At 37.0% G+C, this 20,315-nt stretch overlaps 1 protein-coding gene across 4 annotated transcripts in view; it reads left to right on the forward strand.

Annotated features, from left to right (window-relative positions):
- ROBO1 (roundabout guidance receptor 1) overlaps positions 1 to 20,062 on the forward strand; it is a 745,923-nt gene extending 725,861 nt beyond the window's left edge. For all 4 annotated transcript variants that reach the window (XM_074901499.1, XM_074901485.1, XM_074901493.1 and 1 more), the window contains 7 exons: positions 1,901 to 2,045; positions 2,351 to 2,602; positions 6,253 to 6,662; positions 8,472 to 8,624; positions 15,729 to 16,037; positions 16,926 to 17,125; positions 18,375 to 20,062. In XM_074901499.1, the coding sequence (XP_074757600.1) occupies positions 1,901 to 2,045; positions 2,351 to 2,602; positions 6,253 to 6,662; positions 8,472 to 8,624; positions 15,729 to 16,037; positions 16,926 to 17,125; positions 18,375 to 18,389 (1,484 nt within the window). In that variant the 3' untranslated portion in view covers positions 18,390 to 20,062. The remainder of the gene's footprint in view (positions 1 to 1,900; positions 2,046 to 2,350; positions 2,603 to 6,252; positions 6,663 to 8,471; positions 8,625 to 15,728; positions 16,038 to 16,925; positions 17,126 to 18,374) is intronic.
- The last annotated feature ends 253 nt before the right edge of the window (positions 20,063 to 20,315 follow it).

Raw genomic sequence — 20,315 nt, forward strand, 5'->3', positions numbered from 1 at the left:
TATGATTTAATTCTAAAGTTACTGCTTCTCATTGTGGTATAACCTGTTCACTTTCAGCTTTTATCTCTAGTAGAGAAATGTCTGAAATATTCAGAGCTAAACCAGAAACTACTTGGTTTGGGGCTTTACTGTCAGTCTGAAATTTAGCCTGTGTTTATTTATATCAACCCAATTACAGAGTGGGTGAGTTACGGTCACAATCACCGGATTACATCTGCTAATGAAGACAAGGACTGTTCTTTCTGTCTTTTGTTCTGCTGTTGCTTTTGATAGTCCAGTTGCCTCAACCCTAACCAGCAATCCATCTTGACCAACTGTGACTGAGGCACATCAGAGGCATAAACATGTAGGTGAGCCTGCCATGCCTTTGGGTGACCTGAATTCTCAGTGGCTGCAGTGAGATAACCACAGCTCCTGATTCTCCCGGCTGCTCAGGGGTGTTCTGAGAGCCAGCCTTTTGCACATTCCCAGGTCTACAACATCAGGGTGTGGTGCTGAGCCTGTGCTTAATGACATTTAAGACACAAAACCCAACATGAAACATCTCAGGGATCCGAACCCATGCAAATTAAAAATGAGAAGGTGGTATTCTCCATGCTGACACCTGTTGTGGTTATTCATAACACTAACAATTTATAGTCCTATACCAAGGACTCCAGTAGGAATGAAGCAAGGTGACCAGAGTAATAAATGAATTGTGCTGAACTACTGTATATCATGGTGCTTAGGGTAGAGAATGCAAGTGATGGTTGCCTTGGGATAGTGAGGGTCTTGCTTGAAATATTGAGATACCAGAAAAATAATCGTACATACCTAAGACATGTTTGTATATGGCAGCTAAAATGGGACAGTAATAAACAGAACTACTGTCCATAAGAATAGAAAATCTGAGACAGCAGAAGTGAGAAAAACAAGCTTCCTAAATACCACTGCAAGATATTTAATCATGTGTATAAGGCTTAACTATGGTAATATAAAGCCATGCCTCAGTTGAAGAGAGAAACATGAAGAATTCTAAAATATACTCAAAAATACAGTGACTTTATCTACAATTAAAGAAGTAACAATAACAACACCAGTTAAAAAGGTATACCAAGAAACAATGGTAGAGTCAGTTCTCATCATAACCATGTCCAAAGTCAGAATTCAAGACCACCTGAATAGGTGGTCTTATTCAGTTGCTGGAACTGTGAAAGCTGCATTGTTCTATTATGAGCTATAATTTCCCAGTAATAGTAGTTGAAAACATTTGCACCATACTTCATCAATCTTGTTTCTTCTTTTTTCTGTTATTTTAGTTCTTCCAGCAATTATTTTCAACTGCACCTGCCAATTAGACTAAAACTAGTAATTTCATTGTGCCTAAAATGTTTCAGTGGACAAGTACAAATTACATATATTCAGTGACTTAATGCAACAGTGGAACTTTAATAGATCATATCTGTATCATATTGTATTTTAGGTTCCAGCAATTAAATAGTATAAAGGCACTTCGAGAAATCTGTCTACAGCTCATTTGTTTTAGATTATAATCTATAATGTAATTAATAGAAGTAGGAAGCTCACTCTCAGTGACATTGCTTGTAAAATTCATTTATGGTTTTATCACATTTTGACTATTAACAATTCCAGTTTTGTTTTCCTATGTGCTTTTTTCCATCCTATGTGAAGTTTCTGGTTAAATTCAACTGATTAAAATGTAGAATAATTCTACAAAGAAGCTACAGTTACATGTTGGTGTAAAAACGAGAAACACCAGTTTATTCCAACTCAGCACAACAATAAATTCCCAGAGAATTCAAGAGGATCTGGAGGGGGCCTACAGTTTTTTGTTTTTCGAAGCTAGCGGTGAGGAGACACCACAAAACCATTGCAAATGTGTGCTGCTTTTTATTCACAGGGAGTCAAGGGCACAAGAAGGGCGCTCGAACCCCAAAGGCTCCCAAACAAGCTGGCATGAACTGGGCAGATCTTCTTCCACCCCCTCCAGCACATCCACCTCCCCATAGCAATAGTGAAGATTACAGTCTTTCAGTGGATGAAAGGTAAAAAGAATAAATGCATCATCCATTTCTCACTTTAATCACTAGTTAATTGAACTGTAATTTGCCCTGCAAGCTGACAGTGAGACCTTCCTTCTGTGCCATTCTGGTGCTCCTCATCTAGCTGTAGTGCGGCCAATTAGAGATCACTTACTGACAGTGGTGTATGTTTTCTCAGTACTTCTTTACTAAGCTGTTTTCAAGAGCCATATAACAATGCTTTTTTCTGGGCTATTTATACATCTATCGGATACGCTAATTACACACTAAAAATTTAAGTCTTTATTTTCTTAAAAAATTCATTTTAGCTATGACCAAGAAATTCCTTGTCCGGTCCCACCTGCAAGGATGTATCTGCAGCAGGATGAGCTAGAGGAGGAGGAAGAAGATGAGCGAGGTCCTACTCCACCTGTCCGAGGAGCAGCATCCTCTCCAGCCGCTGTCTCCTATAGCCATCAGTCAACTGCCACTCTCACCCCCTCTCCCCAGGAAGAACTCCAGCCCATGTTACAGGACTGTCAGGAGGATCTGGGACACATACAACACCAACCTGACCGGAGGTGTGTCAATACAAATGTAGCGAGAGACATGTGACAGAAGTCATCTTAACCCCACTGAAAATTCCTGTTGAATTTAGTGAGGCCAAGATTTTTCCCCATGATAGTTACTCTGTTAATATTTAACTTCTAATCCAGGATGCTAGAACTATTTGTAACCTAAGAAATATGTAATTAAGTTGCTTTATTACTATACCATGGACAGAAATGCAGTATATCACTATCGTATGTATGATGCTGACATAAGTTAAATTCACAGTCATCAGGATGTTAAAGTGATATCGTTAACACAGCTTACCGTATAATTACAGTTCCATTGTTTCCAATAGATTTACTGCATTATTACCATAAAATAGCATGCATTATTTCACAGTAACTGTGCAATTAAGTTGTCACCAATACGTATGAATATATATAAATATATAATTTATATAACTTATAGATTTTTGCTCCTCTCATAAATCCTAATACAGGAAATGTTGCTTGCAAAATTTTCTTAACATTTTCACCTGCCCTTATTTAAAAGAATGACCAACATTAATAGAGATATTTGTTATAGGGAAATTTTGTTTCTTCTCTGAACTGCTTTTAGTACAAACTGTTTTGCATATATGCTCTCACAGCTTCTCTTCATAAAACAGTGAATTCTGAATGTGGTTTGCAGATATTGTTTGTTACCACAAATATAGAAACTTACCTGCAGTATTCTAGTCATACTTTATATTTTTAGTGAAATGCAGACCTATTATGATGAAATTAATTTCATCTGCCAAGTAGACTGTAAAATTTTGATTTTATTATTGTAGCTTACTGGACATTTATGGATGTATTTTCCAGATGTTTTTTGAAAAGTTAGTTCATTTTTATGTTTCCCCTTTTTAAGTAAGCAGTAATTATTAATTTAATTTTTTTAAGGGCCTATATTTGCTTTTACTTTTGCGGCCCACTTCTACTTGGTCTGCCTTGTTTTGTTTTCTTTATTCTTTATCGTAATGCTTCTTGTATTGTGTACTTTTTTATCTTCCTCTATCTTCTTTTAAAATCACTCTTTTTATTAATGAGTGGCTAATAATATTTTCCTGTAATCTCCATTGGCTCTGATATGTTGGGGCACAGAAGTGTTCATTTTAATCACTTAAGTTTTCTGGGTTATTTAGAGGTTAAACTAGCTGGACACTAATGGAAAAGGGAAGCACTATGTGTGCGATGTGTTGTGAATGACTTCCCAGAACCTGAGCTACCATGTTCTGGAGAGTGGGAGATACAGAATGGAGTACGAATTGGAGCAGGTGTATGCAAGCGTGCATAACCAGCCAGCAACTGCCTGGAAAGTAGAAGGTTTGCTCAGCAAAAGACGCATGATTAATCACCATAAATGTCATCAAAAGTAGTGGCAGAATTATCTGGAAGGGTGTTCCAATTTAAGCTCTGAGGGCATACAGCTTACCCACTGAGTGAACTGAAAAAATAAAATGTGTATTTATTTTATTCTTCCTACAGTGGCTAAGACTAGCTTTCAGTCTTAGAATTGTTAGTGACTAAATTTGTCTTTTTTATCTTTTTCAAACATTCTTTTCTTTTTGCTACATCCATCTTAACAGTTAAAAAAGATTCACATCATTCTACTTGATTTGTAGGGCTTGACTGACTACCTTTTCCATCTAATGGCATTGATATGACCCATGGCACTGCTGTTTAGGAGTTGCGTGTACTGTGCTCAGCAGCTATAGCCCATTCTGGAAGGGGGGGGGAGGGGGGGGTGTATCTGTTTTGAATATGGTGTGACAATACTTTCCAAATAAGAATACATTTTTAGTGGTGCCTCTTTGTGTTATTTTTGAGGGGTTTGTAAATGGTGGTTTTATATTGAAAATAATGTCTAAAATACTGTTTGTCATTTGCTTTACTTGTAGTTCTGCTGAATATTATCTCAATTTCTGATCAGAACCAGGCATCTAGAATATGATTCTGGTGGCACTGGTGTCCTGTAATATTTCTCTGTTCAGTGAGCTTACTAGAAGTATAGCAAACTGAAATAGAAATCTGTGCTCTGGAGGAGTGGACAAGCAGAGAAAAAAACAGATGTCAGTGTTAAAGTGAGAGCTGAGATACAAGACGATGTCACTGTTATATCGAGAACCACTGCATCAGATAAAGCAAATGAAGTTTTCTTAATTCTGTATGCTCATGAACCAGCTCTCTCAGTTAGCCTGTCTTTAAAGGTTGGAAAGCAAGTTATATTTTCAAGAACCCTAACATATTTTGTAACCAGTTGCATGTCTCCTAATAGCAAAACCTAGAGAACAGGAAGACTGACATATATATTACAAGGACAGTTGTCACAATAGCTTTAAATTAAGGTGGTAAATCTTTAATGGGCAAGGTCTCTAGTCAAAGGCAGGTAGAGATGCCCATGCAGCGATGGCTTCTAGGATTTGAGGTGAAGGGGTGTTATTAAATGATTATTGGGAATATCTCCCTAACTGACCTTTTCTTCATTCTGTTCAGTACTTAATACAGCAAGTAGAAAACAGTGGCTAGATGATGTAGTTCAGGGAGGTTCCAGCTTGCTCTTGACACGAAGTATTATGTTTTTTCTTACTAAATTTTCCTTTCTAAATTAGTAAGTATTCTCAATTATTAAAATAAAAAAATCATGCCCCCCCACAAGAAAATATTTCATTTATGAGAGTTACCATTTGTCAATGAGATAATAAGAGGGAAAAATTGACAAGGGAAAATTCATTTGGAAGTTTTTGCAAAGCAGGCTGCAGTAGAAATTCCTGGTAAGCAAATCCAACAGTGCAGCCATTGCTGCAGAAGGTATTTCTTCCCATCAGACAAATGGCAATTAAAGACTATGCCTGTGGCCCTGTGAAGAAAAACTGTTGACAGTGTTACTAACTGGGACTTCTGAGTGAAGTGTTAACTAAACTGAACGTTGATCTAATGATACCTAATATTTGCCTCTTGAAGCTGGAGACACCACTACTTGATGATTTAAGCTCAAATAACGCATACATCTATATGCATTTTTATGTTCTTAAGACTTAAAAGTAATGTTTTGGTAGAGAATTCTTTCTTTATATTATCACCTAGACCAATTTAAAAAATAATGAAATAAAAGTATTTCTTTTCATATCTTTCTAAATCACTGGGGTGGGTAGAGGGAAGATGGTGTTTATGGAACAATCTATTTGGATAGAGGCATCTGTTGACATTGATAGTTGCAAGCTTCTTAGAGCAATATACAGACACTTCCTTTGCTCATACTCTCAACGGTGCACAAGTAATTTTTTTAAATAGTCACATGAACTGTAAGTACCTCTGCCTAGCTGTGCATGTGCTACTTTAGGAAAAATGAACAGCTTTATGCAAAATAAGCCAGTTTTCATTAAGATCAGTGATAAGGGAACCATACTAAAAGATCAGATTTCTTTGTGGTAGATTTCAAACTCCAGTTCCGATTCACAGCAAAAATAAGAACTAAAGAACCAACCAACCAACCCTGAACCTTTCAGATATGTATTGCATTGATTTAAAAAGGCAAGTTAAGCTTGTTGGGAAATAAAAGAAGTATTTGCATTGATCTCCTATCTCCTCTGACTATGTTATGTGACTTCAATTCTTCTTACACTTGTGTTTTTATGCAGACGCCAACCTGTGAGTCCTCCACCCCCTCCAAGGCCTATCTCCCCACCACATACGTATGGATATATCTCAGGGCCCTTGGTCTCTGATATGGATACTGATGCACCAGAAGAGGAAGAGGACGAGGCAGATATAGAGGTTGCCAAGATGCAGAACAGAAGGCTCCTTTTGCGTGGCCTTGAGCAGACACCTGCCTCCAGCGTTGGGGATTTGGAGAGCTCTGTAACAGGGTCCATGATCAATGGCTGGGGTTCAGCCTCTGAAGAAGATAACATCTCAAGTGGGCGGTCTAGCGTTAGCTCTTCTGATGGATCATTTTTTACCGATGCAGATTTTGCACAGGCTGTTGCAGCAGCTGCAGAATACGCTGGCCTGAAAGTAGCGAGACGTCAAATGCAAGATGCATCAGGAGGTGAGTTTGTCCTCGGTTTGATGGGAGAAGACAAAAAATGGCCATTGTGAAATGTATTTATCCGCAACCACTTCCTGAATTCCTGTTGTTCTTAAAACATTTAGCAATTCAGGAGAGGGGGGGAAATTTACACTAGTGGAAGAGTCAGAAAAAGAGTTTTGGTGAAACAGTTCAAATAAACAGCTGCTTTACGTTGTTTATTATAACTAGTTCCTAATTTTTTGGTCTCTTTGGTCATTGCCAAACCTCAACCCTGCTAGTGGATTTGCACCCAGAACTAAATGAGAAGGAAAAAAAACCAGATTACAGAATTCTATCCTTTTCCTAGTATAAAGCTCCCAGTGGTTTTGGTCACTCATCATCAGAGATTTAATCCCTCTGTATTGAAATATCCAAATAAATAGTAAACCTTTATACTCATATTTCTACTGGACCTGGAAAAAAAAAATGTTTTCCATTTAATATTTTTTTTTTATCTTTTGGAGAATGCTGTTCAAGCTCTTACTGCTGTATTATTGAGATGAACTGGGTTTGTGTTAGTTTCATAATTGGACAGCTGTTATTAGTTGCCATTTAGGTTGTAGATTATGCATATGCAGCATGGCTTTACGCATATGTTTCTTCTTGTTTTTCTCCTGAATCACCACTGGATATATCGGATATGATATTTGAAATATTTAATGTTTTACAGCATACTGCTTACTAGTAACACTGGATATATGCAAGTAATCAGTAACCCAACTAGGCCCAATGGATATTTTTATAGTTCAGCTGAAAAATAAGAATACTACAGGGTGGGATGCAGGTTTCATGCAGATCCACAAATGTTTTGCCAATCAATCCTATTAAACTGCCAGACCTGGAAAAGAGGTACTCTGTCACAACTGTGTCCACCCTGACTCCACAGATTTGCAACCTTCCTCCCACTTCTGATATCCTCTCCCAGTTAACAGTCCTTTGTTTCATTTCAACACAGCTGTTTATCATGAAGAGTGAGAGGGGAGGCAATTTAGTAATTCTGGATTAAATCGTGGCCAATTGAAGTAGGTGGCAAAACTACCATTCGTACCCACAGGGCCAGGGTTTTATTCATTTTACACATACAAGTTCACACAAATACATGTGTCTATGTGTGTGTAAATATATATATTTAGAAAAAGGTCTTTTTATGTCCCATTACTATTACAGGTAAATAATTTTACAACAGTCAAGTTGATGTTATGTGGTGATTTTTGTGTATTGATATTTCCTGTACCTGACTACACGTCCTAAAAATGTGACACTTCTTATCTGCAAATAAACTGGGATAAAATGCCAGTCATACATCCCCGATGGATTCCTGGTAATTCCCTCAAAGCAGAGGAGGGGGCATATGTACCTGAGACCTGCTGGTGACTTCCTCTGCCTGTGGCATAGGTAACCTCGTGCTGCCCAAGCTAGGGGGGCCAAAACATGTCTTGAAACACTTCATTATTTCCAGAATGTTACTGGGCAGGAAGCCTGCTTGTGCTTGCTTGCTGATGGAGTTCCCATTCCTGGGGCAGAAGCTACCAGCTACCAAGCAGTTGGATAATTTCTGTGCAACGAAGCCAGCCTGCCTACTGGTAGGATAGCAAATGCTTCAGTATATTTGCAGCTCACTCTAAAACTGATTACAGGAGGGGTAAGAGTTTTATTAGTGTTCCAACAGTGTATTTTCAGGTTTTGTATAGCTGGCTCATTCTGATGTGAAAAAAAAAAAAAAAAAAAAAGTATGAAACATCTTTTTAGATAAAAAAATAATAGCTATTGTTCTGTAACAATTTCCAGGCCGTAGACATTTTCATGCATCACACTGTCCTAGACCCACCAGCCCTGTATCTACTGACAGCAACATGAGTGCTGTTGTAATACAGAAGGTCCGACCTGCCAAAAAGCAAAAACACCAGCCAGGACATCTGCGCAGAGAAGTCTACACAGATGGTGAGTCCACGGAAATGGGTGAAAACGTCAGTGAACCTTTCTAAATATGCATTCAATGTGTGTGTGTGTGTGAAATTTTTCCACGGAGATAACATTATGTTTCAGAATTCAGTGATTTGTGTTTCCTGTTGCTAAACACACTGAACAGATTAATCATTTTAAATGCCAGAGTTCCTTAATACTGTACATTGATGCTTCCACTCCAGAGCCTTGCACCTGTTTTCTATAGTGTCCTAATCGGCTAATTACTGTCATTATTTAACAGCCCAGATAGCATAAATAGTACAGTCATTGAGAATAATGTGCTGTTAGGATTAAAATCTTCATTCACATGACTGACTATTAAAACCTTCAGAATATATCTTTTCCTGGGGAAAAAAAAACCAAACAAAAAACCAAAAACATTTACCATTCAAAAGGTGGACAACATAAATCAATGAATTTTAATCCTGACCACAGCATTGTTGCAAGTAGTTACTTTGTGAGTAAAAGCAAAATCTAATCATCTTCTCTCATGCCTTCACACACAATATCAACTCTTGCTGAAAAGGTAGTGCTTGTATTCTCTTGGGAGTGTAAGAGGATAATGCAAACATTGTGATGTTGTCTAGAGAGAGCCTTTAATGAAAATGCCTCAGGTGGTGCAGCTTTTATTAAAGCACTACCTTCCAGTTTTATAAAACAACCCACGGGCTTTGTTGGAAATTCATGTAAGATAAATTCTCCAAGACTTAACCCATCTTGTCAAGTTTACTGAATTTGCTAACGGCGGGGAGGGGAAAGAAAGGCATCGTTCCCCACCTCCTGGTTCTCCGCAACAACAATCTGATTAGGACTTTCATTACCAGTCTGAAATTTTTCAAAGAGGGGCGTCATTTGCCATTATCATATGAAAGCCTAATATTATAGATCCTTATCCAGGGTTACATGAAGGGAGTTTTGAGCCACTTCTCCCTATGATTCCTACCACTTGACAAAAAAATTTAATACAAAGCTCACAGCGTGATGAGCAGAAGTAATTTAGCAATGAGTGGTTGTCCGTGCTATTATCTGTACTTTATTCTGAGTATTTTCTCTCACTAGCATCTATCTGATATTAGGCTGCATTAAATACTGGCATGACACAGTGCACCTGGGCCTCTTGGCTTATGCCCAGGCCCCTTCTGTCAGTGAAACTGAGCTGTTGGAATATTATCTGATTTCAAGAGGTTATTACAGTGGTTTTGTGCATGTTTGCTTCTGTGAAAGGACAACACAAGGTGTAAATCCCAAAACTGTACCAGAACTGTTACATTTATGAGACACTTCTAATGGCGTTCTGCAAGATTTTGTGGACATTTTGTCAGCTATTTCTCTTGAATAGAATGCTCTTAACTGAATAATTAGCTGAGCGTCAAACCTCGATACAAGCACAACAGCTAGGACATCAGAAATAAAATCTGAACAGGAGTTTTATGTGGCCATTTTCTTCTAACACAGAAATAAATAAGAGATGGGCCTGTATTTGATGACAGTTTTTTGTAAAAGTAATTATACAAAGTTAAATCATAGAGCATTGTGGTTAGATATTGCAATATATTTGACAATCATGATCAATATTTGTTTTGTGTTATATAGCACCTGCTTACCTCAGCATACTCTCTAATTAGGTAAGAATTTCCGCTAACCTGTTTAGTGTGCAATACAGTGTGGTCATTCAGGGAAAAGCAAATTATGGCTTTAATTTCTTCAGATCTAATAAAACCCAGTTCGAAGGTTGAAGGGCTTGTTTGGTTTTGATCTTTTTTTATTATTATTATTTTTTACCCTCAAGCCATTTGCATAAGCATATTTGGAACCCTACTGAAGATTCCAACCATTCAGTTTAATAGCCACATCTAGTATATTGTCCCTTTAGAATTAGCTATAGAATAACATCTGCTAATTATTTTCCTGAAGTGGAGAAAAGTGATATGGAGACATGAATGAAACAGTTAAGAACAACTGACCTTTCCTAGTTATACTTAGTTTTTTCTGTTGGCTTGATGTTATACTGTTACTTATCTTTTTTATAAAGGAGTGCCTGACACAAAGGTTTTTTTTTTTTCTTCATAGTGGGTGAAAATATGTGTGTTGTAGTAGAGCAAAGTGAATTGCTCTTCTAAATTTAAGCATTTTTGGTGGCTAGAAGCTTTGAATAAATATTAAAACGAGATATTAAAAAGAGATGCTTTCTCAGCCTTTAAAATGTAATTTACTTTCACATATAAAGAACTTTCTACTGTTCCCAAATTACCTGAATTAGTATTTGCTAGCAGTTTCATGAAATACTAGTGTCATGAAGAATTTTCATGGTTAGTTGACAGAAAGGATATATAAATAAAGTTTTTGCATGACTGGTTGAAAATGCAAGGAGTATTGTCAGCAGCAATATATGCAAGAGAGAAAATTGTATTGTTTTTAATTTATACAGCAAGTTTTGCAAGAGAGATTAATATTTCTGAAAGTGTGTTTGTTACTAATGTAGCAGTAAAAAGTCTTCTACTACTCTTTTCTAAATAAAGGAGAGTGCTCTCTGATCTACTCTGCATTGCACAGTAGTAACAATTTTGTATTTTCTGCTAACATTAGTTCAAATCACTTTCTACTTTATGTGGAAAGGGATTTCAGCTCAGTTGTTTTATTCCATGACAGTCATCCAGCAGGTGAAACGTTCTCCATATTTATTACTGAAAACCTTTTCTCACTAAGTGGTAAGGATTAAAATGTATGAATTTTTAATTGCTCTTCATCTAGCCTTTTAGAGACTTAACTACTAGGAGTGCCTTACAATAACCAACTAACAGATGTATCCTCCTTCTCCACCTTGCCTGACTTACTTACATATTTAATTTAAGAAACCAAATTTTAAAAGAATGTTTTTGTCTTTTCTAAAACTATATATATGAATGTCTCTTCTGAACTCGATTTATTAAGAGTTACAAGCCCTCAGAAGTGTAAGAATTTAGATAAAAATGATAAAAGTACTTTGCCATTGTTCAGTTTAGGTCTTTCAACAGAAAATATCCCATTGACAATTCATATGAGATTTTAAATCATTGCTCTTTTTTAAATCTCTGAATGACAAAGGAACAAATACTAACATTTTCACAACTAACTGGTTGAGACTGTAACTGACTTACTTCACTGTTTTATCAATGACATGACATTAAGACAGCTGAATTTCTCACAAAAGGCAATTGAATATCTGCCAAGTATTTCCTTGAATTTTCACATTGAAACGTTAAGCCGTTCTGCATGCCAGAGTCATTTGTACTTTTGTCTCCCTCTGCCTGTGCAGTAACAAAAATGTACTCTGCACAAATTTCAGTAAGGTAAAAACTAAGTGTAGGAAAGCATTTCTTACTTCTGCGAAAAAGCAGCTTGTTATCAAATAATACTTTTCAGATACCTGCCGCCTATGCAGTCCCTACTTCTGATTCCATTGTGAAATATTTTGTAAATGTTGATTTTGTAGCTGAGGGAGTTTTTGTGGAGTGAAAACTGTTTTGATGAAAGCATTATGTAAATGTACGTACAGACAGAAAAACTCTACAACTCAACAACCCACTGTTTTTATATATCATACTGGGGTTTGCTCTATCTATTCATTCATCTAATTATTGTCTACTGTTTGAGCCATGTTTCTTGAAGGCATGAAAATAACTTTAGTACATGAACAGTAGTAGCTGAAGTTATTCTGTATCTAGGAATCTTAAATGATCTTAAAGCTTTACTAAGTCAGGCACAATCTTGAGTTTTGCATGCCTGCACAAATATGTAATAGAACAAAAATTCACTTTGTACCTTCTCCAATATTGCATAAAATCTGTAAGGGCTGTTTTCTTCAGGTTGCCTAATAAGGCCTACTTCCCTCATTTGTCACAACTTACAGTTCATCTTTTTGTGCTTATTTGTCATTGCTCCACTTCAGTGCTAAACTAACGTCGCAGATTATTTTTCCCCACTGCTGTTTTGCTTATTCCATGATTCCTGGATGTGTTTTCGTTTAGAAAATTGTCATTGCTCCTTTCAAAAAACATATATTGAAGGTTTCCCCTTTAGACCATGCTATGTAATGGCATCCATTAATTGTCTGAGTTATGTGAGAAGCCGTACAACAGTAATACATAGACATGAATGAAACATGTGAGCACAGCTAACCTTTAACAAATACTTCTGAGTTCTCTATATTGGTTTGATGTTGCTTTTTGATTTATTTTTTATTCCGTACAATGGAAGCTTCCATTTTGCTTTTAATAAGAAGTGTGCCAGTTTGTACTCAAGGAGGCAGATTGAATCTGGATTTTCTTTGTGATCTGAGCTGTTAAAATAAATACCAGAGGGGTGTAATAGTGTTGACCTCTGAAAAGTTGGGGGTTTTTTTCTCTGTAAAGGATTCTTCTCAGCAAGGAGTACTGTGTTATAATGAAGATTTCTATAGTTTCCCTGCAGGTTGCAAAAATGTTCTTGAAAGAGAGTATCACTTTTCTTTAGTTATTACTGTACCATAGAGCTGCTGCCGTTTTATGAAACTTTTTATATCAGTGCATCTTTCCTTTCCATAGTCAAGATTTAACACCACTTTGTTCATTGTCCTGTGTAGCTGAATAGGATTCTTGAATAAAGTAGTTTGTTCCAAGTTGTATTTTATAGGCTACAGGAAAGATGCTGTTCCTTCCCTTCAGTATTGAGCCAGTGCATTGCCGTGCCACAGCTGTTGGAGACTGGCTCCAAGGGTTGCTGAAAAGGCTGATGTTAGGTACCTCCACACCCCTTGCATCAGCAGGCTCAACAGAAGGGCTATTCAGTGCCCTGATAACTTAATAGAGACAGTGAGTGGGGAGTATGAGACAGCAGATACTGCATAAACAGCTGTGGTTTCAGAAGCCTATGCTTCTGAGTTTGAATATCTTCATGCACATCTGGTTTAGTATGTTCTTTTCTGAGAAGACATGTCGTCAGAAGGATGTTTTCCTCAGAAAGGAAAATATTGTTTGAATCTCTGCAGGCTAATGCAGAGTTTATCTTATTTTTTTAAATCTTAACCAAGTTCTTTACTAACTAAAAGTATTCTGCAAAAGATGGGAACTGTCACCATCTCCAGCCTTGCTTTCAAAGAATGGTTCTTGTGCTTGATAAGCTTTGGTCTGGATTTGAGGTGGTCTGATGCACTGGGCTTTCAAGGGACATACCGCACGCAACTCTGAGTTCTTGGGCATTCTTCATCCAATTTTTCACCTAGTTGTTGAATTGTAAAAAGTTATATACTACCTCAGACCACTACTACCTTTTTGGAGCAGGTATTGCCATTTAAGATCACATGGCTATGGAGCCTTGTGATCCAAATATCCAAAATTGCAGGCACATATTTATTTAAACTTCTACAGGATGGAACAGCGCAGTGAAAATGGTTTGCTTTGCTCATTTGAACAAAAGTTATCTTGGTTGCTTGGTTGTTTTTTTGGTGGAATTTTTTTTTCCTCTTTTTTTGGTGTTTTTTTACCAAGACAGTGGAATTAATGCAGCAAGTATGATGTTACAGGTCTCATTTACCTGAAATATGTCCAACCTTAGGAAATGTACTTTATGACATCTTTCTTCCTCATCATCCCAGTCCAGACAACTGATAAAATTTTTGGTCTTATTTAAAACAGGTCAAGGGCAATTCCAAGTTATGTCACCAATTTAATGTGGCCAGGATGGTGCCCAGTAAGCTTGCATAGAGCAGCGAATTCTGCATTGCTACACCTTTCCACAGGGCTAGAGGAAGTCACTTGTGCTTTGTGTCACTGGAAAACCTCTTGAAAATGTCTGGCATATGCCATGTCTGAATTTATACATATATGTTAGATGTGGGGTTTTTTTCTTATTCTGGAGTACTACCTTTATTCTTAGCCCAATTTAGTTAATTTTCAGTTGAAACATTCTCTTGAATAGACTGTGAATTAGCTAGTGATGGTGTTTGAAAAACACAGCTGTTCCAAGATTTTTGTGGAAGTAGAAAAAATGAATGCTCACTTATTATAAAATGCTGAAGTTACATTTTGTAATAGTGCTAGGGGTTTTTTTAGCAATCTCATTTGAGAATATTAACCTCGGAATCATCTTTCACATCTCACTTTTTTAACTTGTTCTCTTATATGCATGTGATTTGTTCCTACAGCTTTGTGGTGAACTGCTTTTGTGTTGTCACTTCCTTGCTTGCCTTTTACATTTTTTTCCTTCACATTTTATATTCCACAGAGGACTATTGTATCCTGATGAAGAGTTTTACACATTCTAGTTCTAAGTCTTAATGCAGGAGCAGAAAACTGTAACTAAGTAAAACATATGTGTGCCTTATAAATACTATTTTTAAATATACAGAATTTTAGAACCCCTTAAACTGTGCTAATTTAAGGACAGAAATTCAAAAGTCTTGTCTGTCTCTTTTTTTTGGTTGGTTGGTTGGTTGGGGTTTTTTTGTTCTTCCTGTTACTTCGTTGATTGAGTGTGGATTTTTTTATATCTCATGACACACCCACAGACATCAGGGATATGTATGTTAGATTAACCTATTATTTTGAAAGAAGAATGTAATAATTACTATAGTTTCACCTTACATATATCAGCAGTGCATCTGACATACATTTTTACACCCCAGCCATCTTTCTTTAATACTCAGTACACTGAAGACCTGGAGCAACTATAGCACAAGCTGGTGTGTTGTTGAATGGATTTTTCAAAAACAATAAATACCAGCAAAGATATGTTAATATCTTTATGTTGATATCCACAACAGATATATTAATATCCAAGTGCCCAAAGTTTATTACAGCTTTTTTTAATAATTTTTAAGAAAATACTGTGATTTGAAAAGGCAGTAAGTAGTCTTTACTTTTTCCATTTTTAAAGCTCAAGCTTTGGGAAAATACCCATCAGCAATCATAACAATAACATAATAATTTTTGGGGTGGAGGGAGAAGGGCAGAAGGATGGCTGAAGGTAAATAGGGCATCTGTTTCTTCAGTTCAAGTTTATTATTTCTTAATTTCATTGGTGTATGATGTCATTGTAATTACTATTTTTTTTTCAACTTTGTAGACTTGCCACCCCCTCCTGTGCCACCTCCAGCTATAAAATCACCAACTGCTCAGTCCAAATCACAGCTGGAGGTGCGGCCAGTCATGTTGCCAAAACTTGCTTCTATAGAAGCGAGGACAGACAGATCTGCGGAAAGGAAAGGAGCGAGCTACAAGGGGAGGGATGGGGTGGATGGGAGACAGCATTCGGATGTGCGGACAAATTCAGGAGAGAGGAGAGAATCACAGGAACAGCAAAACGATGGGAAACTGCGAGGAAATAAAGCACCAAAACGAGAAACCACACCAGCAAAAACTCATCTTCTTCAAGGTTGTTTTGCAAGCTCTGGGTTTACTGAAATATTGAGTGTTGATCACAGGGAACAGGCCAGCTGTTTTCAGGTCTCTCACACTGCTGGTGTGAGTTGAAGTTAGATCTGCTGAATTGTCACCATTTATTGTAATTATACAGTGCTAATACAGGTTACATTGCAGATTCTCATTAGGGTAGAATGGAAATAAAAGCTTACGAGAAACATAGATTTTTCTATCTTGCTTTCCTTATACCCATCATGTATTAAAGCTAATGCTGAGGAATCCCAAGCAGAAATATTCCTCAAAAGTTGTAAGGATCAGTGTTCTTGCCACTACCATACATTTATGGTCTAGTTATATTTCATCTACCTAATTATGATCTAATTTATCAGGGAACTGAGTGAAGTCACATAGTAGAGGTTGCTACAATGAAAAGTTATTAGAAGGTTATCTTAGAGGATGGTGCTGAAATTTGAAAACATGCCCACTAATTTTGTTTCAAACTCAGTCAGAAATTTAGAGTCTAATATTTAGATGTAATTCCTTGTGGTTATCATGCATGCATTGACATTTCCTTCTCCTCACTTATATTGAAAATATACTACAAGGGGTGGGTTTTTTTCTTAATTTTCCTGTAGAGCATAGAGCAAGGATCATAAATTGATATGAAGTGGACAGTAATCATAAGTTAGTTTTTCTGTGGTGAATGTTACGACGTGAATACTATAAATTTCCTCAAGAAAGCTTCTATAATGCTATTATGGAAAGAGTGTATTTCATATTCCTGTCAGACATCCCTTTATACCTCCCGAGGATCATAAAAACTAAAATAAATCAACTGCATGCAGAAATTTTAGAATCTGTGGCCTTGTAAACATAACAATGTATATATTTAATTATGCAGAGGACATCCTGCCGTATTCTAGGCCAACGTTTCCAACATCGAATAATCCTAGAGATCCCAGCTCCTCCAGCTCAATGTCATCAAGAGGATCAGGAGGCAGACAGAGGGCAGATCAAACAAATATAGCCCGAAGGAATGTTGCAGAAATGCAAGTTCTGGGAGCGTATGAACAAGGAGAAGAGGAAGAAGAAGAGATGGAGGTAACTGCAGTTTTACTGCTGAAGATGACTAGAATAAGGCTATTTTCTGTGCTTAGACAGATGTCAAGAAAAAACACTTTCGAAACAGAAATATTTCTCTTCAGGAAAATTAATGCATTTATCTATCTATTGAGAGTATGTTCAGTCCAAGAAAAGAAACTTTAAGAATGTGTCAAAAACATAAAAAACAAGTAATATGTAGCATAATATAACTGTCACCATACTAAAACCTATGGAACAGAACTTGCAGAAATACAATATTTAAATGTGCACTTTACTTTCACATTAGAAATAATCTGGATAATGTAAAGAACTAGAGCATCTAAGAACACCTTGACATAGCCTTTCACATTTTTTGACAGTTTTTCATTCTAGATTTTACTAGATATTAAGGCATGAACTTTTTTCTTCTTTTTTTTCCGGCCTAATGATACGAATTCAATTTAAATCCTGATTGTAAAAAGGGTGTCCATCATGCAGTCATGTTCCTGCATGCGATTAAATTCAGTTATTATTATTTAAAAGTAACAGATCTCTAAGAAGTATGTGAAGCATACAGTGTGCCCTGGTGGCCAAGAAGGCCAATGGCATCCTGGCTTGTGTCAGCAATAGCGTGGCCAGCAGGGACAGGGAAGGGATCTGACCCCTGGACTCGGCACTGGTGAGGCCGCACCTCGATTCCTGTGTTCAGTTTTGGGCCCCTCACTACAAAAAGGACATTGAATGACTCGAGCGTGTCCAGAGAAGGGCAACGAAGCTGGTGCAGGGTCTGGAGCACAGGTCGTACGGGGAGTGGCTGAGGGAACTGGGGGTGTTTAGTCTGGAGAAGAGGAGGCTGAGGGGAGACCTCATCGCCCTCTACAGCTACCTGAAAGGAGGGTGCAGAGAGCTGGGGATGAGTCTCTTTAACCAAGTAACAAGCGACAGGACAAGAGGGAATGGCCTCAAGTTGCACCAGGGAAGGTTTAGACTGGATATTAGGAAGCACTTCTTTCCAGAAGGGGTTGTTGGTCGTTGGAATGGGCTGCCCAGGGAGGTGGTGGAGTCCCCACCCCTGGAGGTGTTAAAGAGTCACGTTGACATAGAGCTTAGGGGTATGGTGTCATTGGGAACTGTCAGTGCTAGGTTAACGGACTAGATGTTCTTCAAAGTCCTTTCCAACCTAGTTGATTCTGTGGTTCTGTGAAACAAATTTTAAATAATAAAAATTGAATGTCTAGTCATTTTTGTCTTTTTTCTTTTAACACAGGAAACAGAAAGCTGAAGACAACGACATGTACTGTAACAGGCTTTTAAAATCTAATCAGAAAAAAAAAAATCACTTAAGATGCCTCAAGTCTGATGATGTTTGACGCCAGAAATAATGTTCAGTGCAATCGGAGTGTACAATTTTTCATTTTTCTTCATGCCGTCAGAATGCTAGTTTTTATTTTACTCTTTCTTTGTAAACCCTTCTTATTAGGAACGGCCCTTGCCTATTCCGTAATGCTAAGTGCATCACCTTTGCTGCCCAAGAAGGCAGGTAAACTGTTCTTCATGATACTTGGGCTGGCTGCTGCTTCAGGATTAGAACAGAAGGGGATTCCAGAGCCTGGGATCCTGAGGTTTCTCCCCAGCACGACGGCGCTTAGTACACTGCCCTTACACCAGTGAGCCAACCGATAACATTGCAAGTGATACAGCATTGATTAAAAAGATCCCCAAAGTGAACATCATGCAGAACATTCTTTTATTCCAGGGCTTTCACTGTAGTCTGCAGTTAGTGCAAATGGTACCTTGCAATCTCAATACAGACTGTGTTGTTTTCTGCCAGTCTCTTGCTAACCTTTTGCAGATGATACAGTTTTATAAATGCAAGTAGAATTAATTTGGGATGAGGTGGCTCTCATTGTAAATATGTACTCATTTTAAATCCCCTGTGGTACTTTGATTTGTCTTTCCATTTTCATCATTAACTACGTTCTTATTAAAAATGTCCTTTGGGATAGGCAAGAGGTAAGCCAATATGATTGTTATTTGCCTAATTATGGCATGAACAAGTTTATCTGAAGCTTTTTATAGTTTTCAATGCTTGTGAAAATAAGCAGGAAAATCAATGGACATTTTTAATAATGATTGGATAATATCATTAACTGTTACTGGCCCAAATCTCAGACCTCTACTTGTGTCAATTCACCTTAAAGAAGAAGTGCCACTTAAAGAAGTTTTGTTTGATCTTGGCGATTAATTTTTTTGTAATGCACTGCTTATCTTTTTTTTTTTTTTTTTGGTTTTAAAAGCACAATCACTAAACTTTGTTTGTAAACCATTGTAACTATTAACCTTTTTTTTTGTCTTATTGAAAATGTTAAGCATTTGTTTGGGATATTTTTCATCTTTTTGTTAATGCTCTATGTTTGTATTTGGAATATTTGAATGATGACAGATGGTAAAGTAACAAACCTAAATGTGGGCCATAATCAAAATACTTCTCACTTTTCCTGGACTTATAGAAAATTACCAGTTTTGCTGTGGCCTCTCTCAACATTGGATTAACATTAAAGCTGAAATAGAGGCATTAGTTGCATTGAATTTGCCAAATGATGTCCTCTGTCTGTAGATTTTTATGATCTTTTTTGTAATTACAAAATTTCTTTGTCATTGGTGCTAATGGAAAAATGTGTGTTTGTTTATTGACAGCTATCAGGACTAGCCCCAATGAAAAAAAAAAAAAAAAAAAAGTAAAAAAAAGTGTTTTGGTGTTTACCGAGGACTGAAATTTTTCATTTAGCTAATTTTTAAAGAAAGGTTCCATAGAAAGGGTGTGCAGTACTAAAGGAACAATCCATGTGATTAATGTTTTCATTATGTTCATGTAAGAAACCTCATATTTTAGCCATAATTTTGCATACTGAGGATCCAATAATCAGAAAAGTAATTTTTGTCACATTATTTATTAAAAATGTTCTCAAATACATTATGTTTCTTGAGTAGTTTCTTGTGTTCCCTGAAACATAATTTTAGGACCAACTCTGGTCTTACTTCTGTTAAGATTCAGAAGCTGTTCCGCTGAAATCATACAGTTACAGTAGCATGAGCAAAGCAGGAAAGCTGGATGCAGGCTGAGATTTTACATAATTACAATTGATTGCCTTAAAGATCTGTTTTCTGGGTGCTTCATGAAGTGTGATAACGAAAATATCTCTTAGCC

This window comes from Athene noctua, chromosome 1 (assembly GCF_965140245.1).
Source record: "Athene noctua chromosome 1, bAthNoc1.hap1.1, whole genome shotgun sequence".
Lineage (NCBI taxonomy): Eukaryota > Metazoa > Chordata > Aves > Strigiformes > Strigidae > Athene > Athene noctua.